We start from the raw sequence: 16,721 nt of genomic DNA on the forward strand, positions 1-16,721 counted from the left end.
TGGCCCGATAACGGAATAGTACCAAACTTTTTAGCACAACTGTACATACTGTCATGTACATATACACAACATACAATTATACAAGTCTTAAGATCCTTTCACTTTTTTCAGATTTTGTTTTGATAAGGCCTTGTGCTAAATTAAAAAAAAAAGTTTTCTACATCAATCTGTACTCAGCACCCGATGAGAATCTGAAAACAGAATTTGGAAAAAAGTGTTCAGACCCTTCGCTATGACACTTGAAACTTAGCTCCGGGGGCTTCTCATTCCTCTTGATCACCTTTGGTTTCTACACCTTTATTGGAATCCACCTTTAGATGACTGGACATGATTTGGAAAGACACAACCCTGTCTATATAAGGTCTCACAGCTGACAATGCATATCAGAACCAACACAAGCCATGAGGAGGAAAGAACGACCTGCAGAGCTCATACGCAGGATTGTGGGGAGGAACAATATCTGGAGAAGGGTGCATAAACATTTTGCTGCACCTAAAGTCCCCAAGATCTTCCATAATTCTTAAATGGATGATATTTGAGTAACCAGGACACTTCCTAGATCTAGCCGCCACACCAAACTAAGTAATCAGGGAACAAAGCCCTTAGTAAGAGAGACGACCAACAACCCAGTGGTCACTCTAACACAGCTCTAAAGCTCCTTTATGGAGATAGGAGAAACCTTCGGAAGGCAAACCATCACTGCAGCACTCCACCAATCTGTGCTTTATGGCAGAGTGGCCAGAAAGAAGCCTCTTCCCAGTAAAATACACATGAATACCTGTCTAGGATTTTAAAAAAATGGACCCAAAGGACTTTCAGACTATGAAAAACAAGATTCTCTGGTCTCATAAAAATAAATTTGACTTTTTGGCCTTTTGGTAATTCTAAGTGTCATGTCTGGAGGAAAGTATCATGTCAGGCACTGCTCATCAACTGCCCAATACCACCCCTACAGAGAAGCTTGATGGTGGCAGCATCATGTTGTGGGGGTGCTTTTCAGCGATTGGGGCAGGATACTAGTCAGTTTTGAGGGTAAGCTGTATGGAGCAAAGTACTGAGATATTCTAACTGAAAACATGATCCAGAGTACTCTGGACCTCAGGCTGGGCCAAAGATTCTCCTACCAAAAAGACAATGACCTTAAGGACACTGCCAAGACAACACAGGAGTGGCTTAGGGTTGGTTCACACTAGCGCTTGTATTCCGGCCGCAAGGAGTCCGCATGGAGACCCCCACAGATGTAATACCAACGCTAATGCAAGCGCTGTGCTGTTAAGCACACGTAGCCCATAGACTATAATGGGCTCCGAATGCTTGCCGCGCACTGCCCACACAATTCATTCATGCGGGCAGTGCGTGGCAAGCACACGGAGCCCATTATAGTCTATGGGCTCTGTGTGCTTAACTGCACAGCGCTTGCATTAGCGTTGGTATTCCGTCCGGGGAGGGGGGTCTCCATGCGGACTGCTTGCGGATAGAATACAAGCGCTAGTGTGAACCAACTCTTAGAGACAAGTTTGTAAATGTCCTTGAGTGACTCAATTGAACATTTTTGGAGAGACCTGAAAATCATTGTCCACCGACAGTCCCCACCCAACCTCATGGAGCTTGAAAGGATCTGCAGAGAAGAATGGCAGAAATCCTCATATCCAGGTGTGCAAACCTTGTAACATCATACCCAAGAAGGCTGGAGGTTGTAATCGCTGCCAAAGTTGCTGCTACTAAGTACTTGAGTAAAGGGTCTGAATACGAATGTCAATATTACAGTTTGTCCTTTCTCAATAAATTAGCAAAGATTTCTAACATCCTGTTTTCACTTTGTCAGTACGGGGCATTGAGCGCTCAATAACAGGGAAACCTTGAATGAAAAGAAAACTGACCAAGTCAAAACTTAACATGTGAAAAAAGTGAAGGATCTGAAGAATTTCTGAATGTATTGTAGACACATGTATAAACACACATACAGACATATAAACATAGACACAGGAAATACAGTATATACATACATACATACAAATTCTCAAAGAGAATACAGTATATACAGTATACGCATGTGGCATACTCCCCAACATTTATGTAGGTATAATATAGGGATGTTTAAAGTGATTATGCAGGACTTAAAAAATATGGCTGATTTCTACTTCTTAAGAAGTGACATCATTGTTGTTGGTCACATGGCCATGCTGCAACTCAATCTCATTAATTTCAATAGGAGGGATATGTGGCATTGTCATGTGATCAATGGATGTGATGTCACTTCCTGAGAAAAAGATAGCAGCTATGCTTTGGAGTCCTGCCCAGCCCCTTTAACTCATGCCCACATAACATACCCCCGAAACCAGATGAGGTCCCCATCATTCAGGCAGAGTGTAGCACCTTGTACAGCTAACATGTCGCACACCCCTAAGGCCTGTGCTGGTTGATACACTGTGCCGTCCTTATTTTTGACACTGGAGAATGGAGATATTTGTTAATTAGAAATGTTGTAAAGCTTAGGAACACAAAGCTGCTTCTTCCAAAAACAACTCCACACCTGGCTATGGGTTGTGTCTGATATTGCAACTCAACTTCATTGAAGTCAATGGAGAGAGGTTTTCCATTTTCCATTTTTGTAATCCTATAAACCCCTTTAACCTTCAATAAAGAGGTAGGGTTTGCAAAAAGTTATGAGGAAAGATGGAGTTGGTAGCACTCACCTTTTCAACTAACACACATTGTGTAACCTTATTTTATGTATTTTCTATGACAATTTCTCTTATAATTTGTGTTCTAGCAATGGATTGAGCAACTTGCTAGTTTTGCTTTGAAAAGTACTTGAATAAAGTGGCCTTTTAGGCCTGAAAGCACTCATGCTCCATTAACTCTGTTGGCACATCTCTGTAAAGCAGCATGAGGTGTCAGATGGACAGAGATGAAAGTCATATGAATTTCACCGGTTCCTCTTCAAGTACCTTTGTCACCATCCAAAAATGTCTTTCATTATCGAGCAGTTATTTCTGTTCATTTATAGTCTCACATGCCATGGCATGGTCAGCAGGCCCAAATCTCAGGATGCCGAATCATGGTCAACTTTGATTGGTCATTTGTCAACTTAGGAGAGAAGAGAGAAGGCCTGGAGTCCAAGCCAGATATGCAAGTGAATGGCAACCTGCAGCTTGCTATGTAGTATATGTACATGCCAGCTGTAAATGGTTCCAACTTGTAGTAGAACCCTGTTTAGTCTAAAATAAAGGTAATGAAAAATTATCTAAATGCATTTATAGTCCTTAAAGAATACAAGTAACATCAGAATGTGATACACGTCTAGGCCTTGCTTCTTTATACTGTTTCCTTAAATAATTTCAACCATGATTATGATATAACATAAACTAATTCATGTAGTTATGGTGCAGCTGATGCATAAGATGATATTTACGCCATATTACAAAGTCTTATACCTTCGTAATACATCCTGCTTATAAGCAAGGGCATAACTTGAGGTGGTCAGAGGGTGCAGTCACATAGGGACCCAAGAGTCTTAAGGGGCCCATAAGCACTGGCATCAGTAATGAGATTGCTGCTTCCATCTGGCCCATAAACCAAGAAGACCCACAGATTACCCGAACCACACTAAGGTGGATTAAACTCCTTAGCACCCATAACCATCACTATCAAGAATTCACTGTAGGGATGAGGTAGGGGCCCTGGACAAAAGATTGCTCCGGGGCCCACAAAACTTTAGTTATGCCACTGCTTGTAAGGAGTAGTAATATAGTTTGTAGGTCCCTTCACAAAATACCATATACTATATGGTGCTATTCAAAAAGTAGAGGAAGTACTTTCTGGAAATAACAAAAAGTACAAATAAGGCTACATGCACGGTCCAATAAAAAAAGGCTGTATATAGAAGATATTGAGAGTTTCTATGTTTCCTAAATCATATAAAATTGAGGAAGCTGATTCTAGGGATCCTGGAGATGCCCTGATATTTGTAGGTATTGAGAAAGCTGACTATAGATAATGCTCAGCCAAACCAAATATACAGTATGTGTCTATAGTGGACTAAGAAGCTATAGTTGCCATTCAAATGTACATTCAGCTGACCCAATCTTATGTATATGGCCAGCCTAAGCCATGTTCCTGTATATATCTGCCATACAGAATTATTTTGTCCCGTACAATTCATGCGGTGAACACTAAAAGTGCATTGCAGATATTATATGAGGTAACAGGAGTTCATTCTGAATAACACACCTTCTAACTAGAAACTGAATATCAGAGTTTAGCCTTGAGAGCGAGGTTGAACTTTCTCCTGTGTGTTGAGCTGTTAGGACCTGTTCTTCTGCTTTTGTGGGTATTCATCTAGAACAAGGTATTGAATCAGCAGCCATCAATCACTGACAATACAGTATCTCTTATGTTTGGTGCTGGATTTGCTTCTTATTCTACTTTTGGAACCTAACTCCATAGAATGCTTACTCATCAAGCGTGATAAGATCCTCTGCCAAACCACTAAGCTTTGAACAAAGGAACTCTCTCTTCTGTAACCTGTGCTGGCCTTGCTGAAAGCTAAGTACGCTTCGAAGAGTCCAAGATATATATACTGTACAGTAGCAATGAAAAGCTTCAAATACCATTCAAGAGGAACCGACAGATGACCCTAATGCACCTTTGTACAGTTGAAGATGGTTATTTTTCCAATTGGCACCAAATTTTGAAGGGGGTCTGTAGCCTGCACTATTGCCCAAAAACAACAATCATGGTCACAGGGGAGGCAACCCAGTGGCATAGCTGAAGTCTTGTGGGCCCCGATGCAAACTTTAACCAGGGGCCCCTACCCAAACCCTACAGCTAGAGATGGACAGAATGGCAGCAATCCAGTTGTTAGAACCCCTGCAGACAGACTGCTTTACGGACAGATATAGGACCTTCCCCAAGTTTTGCCCTAGGCTCATGACCCCTATATGGATCCATGATAATACGCAGGCATTTGTATGGGACCATAGAAAATAATGGGTAAGCGTGCTAGCTGCGAAAACCTCTGACAATGCACACGATCATGTTCATGGAGCCTTCGGCTGATTAAACTTCTTTGATTTCGTTCCTGATATCATTTGATGGCTGGCAGTCTGTGCATCGTAAATTTATTACCCTGCCCTCTGGTGTACTACATTGAGACTCAGCGCAGTAAAGAAGATTTATGATACATGGCTTTTCATTGTCAGAAAGGAGAAAATTAACTTTTACATGGCTAAAACAACTGAAGTTTGTCAGAAGCATATAGTCAGTGGAAGGGATTCTAGGGGGAGGCAGTGGAACAAAAAAGGGCATGAGTGCTATGGGGGCACTGCCACTGGTAATGAGTAGGAGTGATGGGAAGATTCTGCGCACAGATATGTTGTGAAGAAATATTTATGGCAGTCACAAGCATAACTTGCTCCAATTCCAAATATGCTCCTGGGCCCCCACTTGCAATGTACTATCTATAATACTTGTTTCTTCTTATGCTGTAGAGAGACCTGTGGCTCTAGGACCCTGTAGTGATCGGTTCCTCTGCACCCCCTGTAGTCTACACCCCTGATGGCGGTCTGGGCCCATATAGGGAAGGAAAAGTAAATGAAAAATGTACAGATGAGAGTAGCTGAGTTGCGAGGAGATGGCCTGAGAGCCCTTAGTTATGCCTGTTCTCTAACAGAGAGCAGTACTGTCAATCATGTCCAACCCCTGTAATCCAACCATTGTCAGGAATAAAGGGCTCCCTAAATACCTTCTTGGACAGAGAGTGGATATGTCATTCTAATCCAACCTTCGTGAGACTGTAGGGACTTAAGCACCAATCCAAAGACCACAGACGCCAAAAAGAGACAACAACTACATTGTTGGGAGGAGAGTGGCCACAGCTATTAACACTTTTACCCTGTGACAGAATACACCTTTTAGCCCTCAAATATTTAAATATCGTCATCTTGCTTGGATTTCCTTTGCTGCCGATCGCTAGGGAGTAACGGGCAAATAGCATATCCACCATATCTCCTTTTGGACAAAGCAAAGGACAATCCTATGCAGTCCTTCTCTATAGATAATGCAGTTTGAGATACTTTGCATTACTATATTAGAATATAAGCCATGCACAGAGCAATAGAGTTTGCAGATAATCCTTTCAAAAGCAAACATTTGTTGATTCAACAAGGTGCAGAGCTAAGAGAACTGTGTCTAGTGTTTTTATTTTATACTCAGCTGACGATGCATTGTATTGAATTTGTAAATGTTGGAAGGCACATTAACCATGCAAGCACAATACTGTATTGAGTGTTTATGGTTAGTATATACAGTCATTGACAAAAATAACGTACCAAGAAGTTGTTGGTACTGAATGAAACCTTCTATGTGTGAATGTAATGATGATCTATGTAAGTGATTGCAAAATTACATTTATTGGAGAAAACTGTACAATTGAAAGGAGACTCTAGTGCACCACTGGGCCGACTCTCTAAGTTGGATACGAGAGAGATACAATTGGGCATGGGGGGCATACACATTTTGTGTGGTATCCTGTGGTGCATTTGACCACAGATGTTGTAACTGGGCCTGAAGATCCTGCACATAGGTCACCAAAACTCTCGTTTAGTTGGTCTAATTTGGTGAAAAATCTGACAACCAAGCACGGCAAGGAAGTATTGCAATGAGATTGATATATTTCTAGGAAAACTTTGCAGCGTGTGGGTGAGCATTATCCTTCTGAAAAATGCTAGTTGAGTACTCTACGATGAGTGGCAACATATGTGGGATGTCCTGCACATATCTCTGAGCTGTTAGTGTTCCTTGTATCACTATTAGAGATGTTGTCTTCCCAAATCACCACACCACCAGCTGGGATAGTGTGTCAATCCACAGCAAAGGCAGGATTGAGGCGCTTGCCATTAGGCTTCCATTTTTCAATTTGACCATTGTCAGATCCAAAGCAAAGACTGGGGTTGTCAATAAAGATGATATGGTTCTAGGTCTTGTCCAGTTTGCTTGTTGATGACTCCACTGCAAACAAAAGCAACTGTGACTGTCAATAGCAGGACATATAATGGGCACTGAGACACTGCCTCAGCCATATGGGGCCTGTTTGCTAGGTGTGCATGCTCTCATATAACTGCTGTTCCCAGCACCTACCAGCTAGATCAGATGGAGGGCACTAAGTCAAAACAACCATCTCACTTATCTTAGTTTCATGGTGTTGGCAATCTTCTTATAGCCTAGGATGCCTAGGACGTATGTATGTAGAGCAATAATTTTTTTTCAGATTCTCAGAGAGTTCCTTGCTATGAGTTGCCATTTTGAACTTCCAGTGACCAGTAAGAGAGTGTGCGAGCGATAACACTAAATTTAAGACATCTGCTCCCTATTAACATCTTAGACCATGTAACGCTGAGTCACATGACATTGGGGAGGGAAAATGGTTAATTGGGCACAATTTGTCCATTTTCACTTAGGAGTGTTCTTACTTTTGTTGCCAGCAGTTTAGACATCAATGAATGGATGCTGAGTGATTTTGATGGAAGGAACACCAAATTTACACTGTTATACAATCTGTATACAGACAACTTTACATTGTATCATAGTGTCATATCTTCAGTGTTGTAGCATGAAAATATATAATGAAATAATTACAAAAATATGAGGGGTGCACTCACTTTTGTGAGATACTGTATATATAACACTCATTGACAACAAAATAGCACACCCAGATAGAAATGTCAATTTGTGGCAAGTCTTCATCTGCAGTTATATCTCAGGCAGATGTCTAGATATATAATGATCTATCGCCTATCTATCTATCTATCTATCTATCTATCTATCTCATATCTATCTATCTATATAATATGTTTCTGTTTACTTGTGAAATTCGTGACAAGGAAAATCGGTGATAACACTGTAAAAGGCAAATAATGTGCATATGGCTCTGAACTGTTGTGGTATTTGTTACATATCTAGATGAGCTTGGGCCATGACTACTCATTAGAATAAAGGGGCTCAGATGGTTTCTTGAGCACACATACTGTACTTCAAGGTCCTAAGAAGACAGTGGTTTCTTTTCTAATGACTGATTTGAGTTCCAGCCCATCAACCCCCATCAATAACATTTTCTTGTAGGTGTCAGAAGATGAAGGTCAAATGATACAACATTAGGTCAAAGGTTATCAGCAAAGTATTTTTGTGTCCATTAGAATTATTTAGTTATTGACTGTTTTTTTCTTCCTTTTCATAGTAAACCATAATGACCACCAGGAAATAAAAATACCGTTAAAGTGTTTTAATGCATGTTGGGTAAATCCATGTGTAGCAGACTTTTTGTGTTACAAAAGGATTTTTCTGTAACTCTACGCAGTGCATTGTAGAAGAATTAAAAAATCTATATTGTACTGCCTAAATATGGATTTTGGACAAATATTTAATATAATTTCCCTATAGTTAGATTATAAAATTCACTGCCTCAAAATTGAATGTCACTTTAAATAATAATCACTGTAACCTGATAGATACTATAACATAATGTGTTCCTAGGTGTGTATATATTAAAATATTCTATACATCAGTAGCAGGGGTTGATAGCCTAGAGGGGACATCACATTAAACTCCTTCAAACACCCTGAAACTTCATTCTCCTTAGATAAAGTGACTCGATGAGATGAAAGCTAGGACACTAGTATACATACAGTATCATATGATAATAAACATTATTACATATACATTTCAGATGATAAAATGATTGTGTATCTTTCTGTCTGGTCCAAAAGGGTGACCGTTTATTGAAGATTTTTTGAGAGTATGTCCATTTTGTTTTCATTTGTGTCCAGGGTCAAAAATGTTGTACTTGATAATCATAAAATTGCCTTTTTTTGCTTCAATATCTCCCTTGTTTGAAAAGTACAAGCTTATTTACACAAGGCAGTGGGAACCTGTGTTTGCTTTTTGACAAATAATGAAACGTAACCTGATGTTGAGCTCATAGCCGTAGGCAGAGTTCTGAGTACTGTCTTTGTTCTCGGTGAAAACAAGAGAATGAAACTCTGATACGCATCTGCAATAGAGGAATCTGATAAGTAAAGATTGGAAAGGTATCAGGGTGGCATGGGTCCAAGTAGGAGTCCACATCAAACATGGACACAACTTCACCATGGCAACGACAGATGAGGACAGCATAAAGAGTGCCTGAATGAACTCTTCGAACCTATTCCAACAGGTGTCTTCAAAGTCCACACAGCACTCCATCCCTCATTGCCACCATGAGTTATAGCTATGCCCACAGCAGCAGCTCCAGGGGAGGTAGTGGCATCTCCTCCCGGCTTTCTGGAGTTTATGGAGGGTCAAATATTCATGGTGGGTATGGTGGCACGGGAATCTCTCAATCGTTTAAGGTGTCTTCTGGATTTGGTGGTGGAGCATCCTATGGTGGTGCAGGTGGATCTAGTTTTGGTGGAGCCCATGCTTCTCACAGTGGAGATGGATTGCTATCTGGGAATGAAAAGTACACCATGCAAAACCTGAATGACCGTCTGTCTAATTATCTGGATAAAGTGCGCTCATTGGAAACGGCCAATACTGACCTTGAACAAAAAATCCATGATTGGTACGAGAAACAAGGGTCAGTCACCGTACGAGAACAAAACTATTCCCCCTACTATACAACAATTGAGGAGCTGCGGGAGAAGGTAACTAAAAATGACTACAATGTTATTTCAATTTATTTGTCAATGTGGGGACATATGAAAGTGCATGTCTGTTACTACTGACCATGGTAATTTTTAGAAAATTTCAATATTATTAACTTACAGGTTTAGTGTATAGAAATAGTGATTTATTATGGGATGGATTGGGTACAATCGGTAGTTACACTTGAAAGCCAATACATTTGATTTATTATAAGTAAGTAGTATATTATGGATATGGCCATCCTTTAGTGAATCTAGACTGTTGATATGTTTGAGATTCTGCAATCCATATCTGGTGCATACACAAAGCATGAACAAGGGGTGGGCAGCAGAGGGAGTTGCCATTGAATGGTAAGTCTAAAGCTCACAGACAATAAGTAAAGAGATCTATCTGATCATTACATCCTGCACTTCTTCTGGTTTTCCCATTAATACAGAACAAATAGGTCATGTAGTGTATGGTTACTGGTACATAATACTGGTACATAATAAAATTACAAAAGTCAAAGATGATTTATTGTCACCGGTCCAGCTTCAGAAAAACTCTGGTGGTTGACCCCTATCATCAAGGAAAACTGCCACTGACCATACATTCTTCATGCAGCAGGTCCAAATGAATGGTCAGCTATGGTACATTAGACTAAGAGCTACTCTTTGAGCATTTCTCCAATCTGGCTCCTTGAGGTCAGTCCTACTCTTTGAGCATTTCTCCAATCTGGCTCCTTGAGGTCAGTCCTAACTGTGGGATTCCACTCTTTTATTGTACATATGACCTGAGAGGACATATAGAAAATTGGTGTCAACATGAAACTACCATATATAGCAGCATAAAGTAAAATGTTTTTAAGATGACCCCCTCCACTTCCCCCCCCCCCAAAAAAAAAAAAATAGGCAATATGACTTTCCATCTGATCTTCTAAAAGAGTTGGTTCTCCAAGTTTGTTCTGAACATGAATAGAAATTTACCGTTTGTCTTTACAGATCCATAATGCGACCATGGAAAATAACCAGGTTTTACTGGCAATTGACAATGCACGTCTTGCCGCTGATGATTTTAAACTCAAGTAAGTTTCCATGTCTTATAATACTGAAGTGTGATTTCCAAGCCATCAGAACTATATTACATCCTTACATTTTAGACCAACCATCAGATGCCAAAGAGTATTCATTATCTCATGGGCAAGATCTTGCCACTGTTATGATTGTCCAGGCATCCATTTTTTTTTTTTTGTCAATTTCAGGCATGAGAATGAGCAATCCCTCCGAATGGGTGTTGAATCTGATACCCATGGCTTGCGTAAAGTGTTGGATGAATTAACCCTAACCAGATCTGACCTAGAGCTGCAGATTGAAAACCTAAAGGAAGAGCTGGCTTACCTGAAAAAGAACCATGAGGAGGTAAGACTTTCATTTTGTAAATGTTACTTTAGACTTAGTCCTACTCAACTAAGACTTTTAGCAGCTTGATTTTTCTTGTGACTGTCTCTTCAGGAGATGTCTGAGAAGGGCCAACAGGTGAGAGGAACGGTAAACGTAGAGATGGATGCAGCTCCGGGGACTGACCTGACCAAAACATTGACTGAGATGAGAGATCAATATGAGTACATTGCTGAGAGGAACAGGAGGGATGCGGAGGCCTGGTTCGTGACTCAGGTATCTACTTCTATCTATTTATCTATCTATCTATGAGCCTTTCATGCAGCTGCATTTGGGATGAGAAATAATGTCAATGGGTTGGCCACACTTACTGGCGTGACTGCAGTTCCTGTGAACTGAACATAAAGCATCATGGCTACTTAAGATGTTGTAATCTTTACAACTACCTCAGCTCTACTGCCCTGCACTCAAATGATGTTGTGAGCCCAGGAAAGTAGAACCATGGAGGTTCAGAAATTTACAGAATCATAAATCAGTATGATACTGTAAATACACAAGAGTCACAGTCGGGCCACTAAATATGACTCTATTTCATGGCCCAAATACAGTTGTGTGAAGGCCCATTTCTTTGTTTTTTTCTCTACAAACTAATATGATTTAATATTCCAATTTTAGAGTGAATCCCTTCACAAGGAAATGGCTACTAGTACAGAACAAGTACAATCCAGCAAAACTGAAATTGTTGAGCTGAGACGCACTTTGCAGGGGTTAGAGATTGAGCTGCAGTCTCAGCACAGCATGGTAAGTCTATAAAGCCTTAGATTGGCCACAGGGAACAGGTGAAGCCCCTAGTGGGCTCTTTTGCCAGGACATGTGAAGCTCCCGATGAGCCCCTATGCATGAGCGCCACATGAGATGGGTATAGATAACTTTAATATTAAGGTGACCACTTAGTCCCAATGGTTTATTTAAGGTCTAATTTCTCTACTGAAGAACAAGAAAACTGGCTGCAGTGCCAACAAGAACAAAAAAACCATATGAACGTTTGCCAAATCGATTACAACTAAACTTTAACTTGAGTTAACATCCATCACATGACATGTCTCGAGGATCAGCCCTTTGGACTCCATGTTCATCTGAGGAAGGGCTGGTCCCTGACACACAGCTTTGGGTACTGAATCTGTGGTTAGTGTTGTGGTATACCTATCTAGTTCTTCACAAATCTGATTATCTTCACAAATGTTCCCTTTCCTCCTATCAGAAAGCAGGAATGGAGGCCTCCATTTCAGAGACCGAGGCTCGGTATGCCAACCTGTTGCATCAAATCCAGAATGTAATTGGTAGTGTCGAGAGTCAACTGGGTGATCTTCGGTCTGACCTTGAGCGCCAGAATATGGAGTACAAGACCCTCTTAGACATCAAGGCTCATTTGGAGGCTGAGATTACAACATATCGTAAATTGTTGGAAGAGCATGACCAAAGGTGATTGCTACAAATTTCTAAATTTCTGATGGTGCTAACATACATGAACGATACGTAAAAAACTTCTCCTTTTTAGCTATGATTATTTTATTAAACTTAGTACGCTGGCCAAATGTTTTTGAACATGTTGTCATATCTTGTCATCTTTTCAACATATCTTTGGATGAGTTTTTTACATTCATCTTCTGAAACCAAGAAATATGGATTTGCAGGTCATGCTGCCCTTTAAAATGCTCCATGAGCTTTACCAATCTTATCTGAGGACAGACGTGTGACCTACAGTGTGATGGGTCATTCATGAGAGTGGAAACTCTTCATGATTAGAAATTTTTTACACAGGTTTCCTTATAGAAGAAATTCTGGGATCGTATGTATGTGCCATAAATGGATACATCAGATTAACTCTTTAATATCATATACCCATAAAGCCATACAGGGGTAGATATGGCATTCTTGGGGTCCCAGATAAAGTTATGTTTGCCCCTACTAATACTGTACCCTTAGTGGATCCATACAGTAAGCTACCCACTTAGTACCCCCCCATACTCAGTGTAATGCACCATTAATGTTCTCATACAGTATATTGTCACATAACCTGCAACGGCCTGTTGCTGCCATGCTGGAGAAGCCCCAGGAGCTGCTGCACATTTTGTCTAGATACTGACAGTGCCAAGACAGCATGTGCAGGAGCCCAATGAGCTAAAGAGGAGAAACGAGGAGATGTGAATATTTATTAATATTGGCTGTTATCTATTGAAATAATCCAATAGGTAAAAAAAACGCTGCTCGGTATGTGTTTGGGGAGGGGGGAGGGGGGCTCTCATCTCTGGGGCCCCATACAATAGCTTGTGTTGCATGGTGGATAACACCTCATTGAAGCCATACGTGGATGTTGCTTGCTTGTAGGTAAAGATATGATGTTTGGTGAACTCGTGGAACTTACTGTATAAATATAATGCATATGCAAACAGTACATAACAATTTGCAGAACTGATATGTCTTCCTTCTACTTACAGTATTGGTGGATCTCACAAGGAAAGTGCAGGTAAGCAGGTAATTTTATACACCAAAGTAAACAAATTAAACTAAAGGCACCCAATACACATAACAGAAAATTTGCTAAAAAGGGAAGTTTGACAATGTATTGTATATGAGGGCCTTTCAACTCACCCCAACAGATAATGTTGGAGAAACAAAGTCTTTGGTACGTGGAATAATATACCCTCTGTTCCCCATGGAGCCTCTGCTAGAGGTGCCACATGAAACATGCATGTGCATGCTATAGGTGGGAAAAGCGGTTGACAAACACCTGTTGAGGTTGTATCGCACCTTTATGCAAGCAGGAGTTTTGTCTCCGTATTTTTCGGGCGGAAACCAGGCAGAAACTCAGTGGACACCATTATGGTCTATGGGGTCCACGGGTTTTAGCGGGTAACTGCTTTTTAAGCGGATTGGGTTTCCTATTTTTCAGGTCCACAAGCAGACGTGAAGAATGGAAACCCAAATGCAGATGTGAACCTAGCATGAATAAACCTAATCGCAGTACCTTGTAGAGGAGATTCTATAGTTTCCAAATGTGTATCTATAATTCACCTGTAGAGCCCCATTTTCAGAAAAATCACCTTTTTACTCATATGTAAATGAGGCTGGAAGTGCGGGAATCTAGAACTGAGACCAAAATCTCATTTGCAAATAGCTATAACAGTAACTTACATAAAAACAGGGCTCCAAAGCAGAGTAACAGAGGAATAAATGCAGACTGCAGAAACACCTCTACAAGGCAGTCTGATAAGGTTTCTAACCAATTTGCCACTGACTGACTCCCCTTAAGGTCATGCGAACAGACAAGTATGCTATGGTACTAATTTTCTCTTATCTGTATTCTCAGGGTCAACTACAAGCACTACAACCACCACTAAGGTCCAGACTGTTGTGAAATCCGAGACTTCTTCCGCTGACAAGAAGTAATGTACATGAAGACATCTCCTATATTGCAAATGAATAAATGAGTCATAAATGTTAACCAAAAATATTTGCAATAATAAAACTATACAGTCATAGATTAAACAATATGGTTTCCTTTTGGTTATAGTTACTGTCTAACTACAAATCCATTAATTTGAGGAATATCCATTGAAATGAAAGTATATATGTATGAGTATGCCTATTTTATGCATAGAGCATATGGAGAAAATTCCTCAGATCATCTGAAAGCAAATGTTTCCATTCCTGGACATCTTACAAGTAGCAATTATAGGGCCACTTATCGTAAACCATTCCTCTCATAATTGGTCCATGTAAATATGGAATCACCCAACAAACAGGAAAGATCCTTGTTTGCAGGGTGATTGTAGTGTTCATGTAGGCATCACAAGGTACACAGGGCAGTGTGCTGCCAACAAATAAAATGTGCAATGTGCTGCCACAAAGTACCAACGTTCACCTGTGCCTAGATATAAAAAAGTAGTACTGAGCAATAATTCCCAATTATCGCCTACACACCACACGAAGGCCTATTTACAATATGTGTACAATATTTTTGCAGTGGGTTGACCTGTGTATTAAAACAGGTTAGACCAGATTTTGGGTCACTGGCACTGGAAAAATACTTGTCCTAGGTAAGAGTCCATTACCGGGGATGAGACAAATATTTTTATTTTCCCTTCATCTGCTATATTCAAGGTACAAATTTCCTTATTTTGGATAGAAAGAGGTGTTCACAGTCAAAAAAGTGTCAATAGACTATTTGGGTGCTGCCACATGGGGTTCCTTATTTGGTTATATCTGCTTTCAGTGCTGGGGCTGCTGGTACTGATTAATTACAGCTATAATTAATAGCAGCATGGCAAGAGCAAAACCGCATGGTGGGTAATGAGATATAGCTCGAATTAATATGTCTCATTTACTTAGAAGTGAACACCACCGGCCCCAGCACTGAATGCAGCTATAGCCCTGTACATTCCAAGTAACGGAGTTTAGAATCCTCTTCTGGAGACCAAGGAGTAATAATTTGGCTGTATAAAGAGTCTTTATCTGTATTTATAGTTCTGCTATTATTGTATGCTTACCTCGGCCCCCAGCAGTACAAGCTGTCATTAAACTCACTGACCTCTACTGCCTTGTTCCAGTCTGAGAAGCAAAGCGAACAAGTGAGCTGTAAAAAAACAGGAATTTTCAGCTTGTTTGTGCTCTATGTCACAAAAAACACCTAAAAATAATGCTAAAAATGCGAATATTAAAAAAGTGTTTATACGGTAAGATAGCACTGCTTTACATAAAAAATCATTATGTCATGATACATTCTGTTTAAGGGTATATGCCAATCTCACATTGACATATCAGATTGAAAATACTCTGAGCATTGGTTTGAAAGCAGTTTCCCGCTCCAATAACAGACATAACCTTGGAATTGCACCTGTTTCAGAGACAAGGTCTATGTCTTGGTCTATGTCTATCTGTAATTTCCCCATTTGGTGGGACTATTCAAGGATTATCTTATGTTGCCTTTAGTTCAACCTGAAAAGTTTAGATACATAATATCCGCTCCATCTTATACCCATTGCTCTTACCTTTAAAAGTAGATGGACTTTTTCACAAGATCAGATTGGCTTGCCAGAAAAATGCCACAGAATCATCTGGTGGCCCAAATTGTGACAAAATAAAGGGCACCTAATACAATGGGACTTTAAAGTTCTAGTAGACTACACCATATGGAGTTGACTTGGAGATGATCACACTAAGGTCTCTTTCTTATGAGTTGAGTAATAAATAACCTATGATACTTTATTGATGATATGCCCTAATGAAGAAGATGTCCACATTTTCGGAAATGGAAGGAGCACCCATAAAATCATATTCCCTTGCAGGCCAGAGAAACTTCATCCTAACTTTTAATCAGAAGATACAATGGTATAACATGCTACACAGATTTAGCATTTTGGTGGCATGAACAGCATTGCATGCTACCTTGTTCTTGCCTCATCTGAGTGTAGTGCTATGTCCTAAGGAAGAGGATGACCACATGGACCACACAAGGTGCAACCATAAAATCATATTCCCTTATGGGCCTGAAATCTTCATTCCAATTCTCTCCTAGCCTCAAGTAGAAGATACAACAGTACAACGTCCTATACCAGTCCTTGCCAAATCTGGAGGTACTGCTGACAGAACCTTCAAAGGCAG

At 40.3% G+C, this 16,721-nt stretch overlaps 1 protein-coding gene across 1 annotated transcript; it reads left to right on the plus strand.

Annotated features, from left to right (window-relative positions):
* The first annotated feature begins 9,224 nt into the window (after window positions 1-9,224).
* On the plus strand, window positions 9,225-14,550 carry LOC142209363 (keratin, type I cytoskeletal 19-like). The gene is made up of 8 exons (XM_075278334.1): window positions 9,225-9,680; window positions 10,662-10,744; window positions 10,922-11,078; window positions 11,172-11,333; window positions 11,733-11,858; window positions 12,319-12,539; window positions 13,556-13,584; window positions 14,428-14,550. The coding sequence occupies exons 1-8, from the start codon at window positions 9,255-9,257 to the stop codon at window positions 14,505-14,507; spliced, it is 1,284 nt and encodes a 427-aa protein (XP_075134435.1). The 5' UTR covers window positions 9,225-9,254; the 3' UTR covers window positions 14,508-14,550.
* Window positions 14,551-16,721: the final 2,171 nt, after the last annotated feature.

Source organism: Leptodactylus fuscus, chromosome 6 (genome assembly GCF_031893055.1).
Source record: "Leptodactylus fuscus isolate aLepFus1 chromosome 6, aLepFus1.hap2, whole genome shotgun sequence".
NCBI lineage: Eukaryota > Metazoa > Chordata > Amphibia > Anura > Leptodactylidae > Leptodactylus > Leptodactylus fuscus.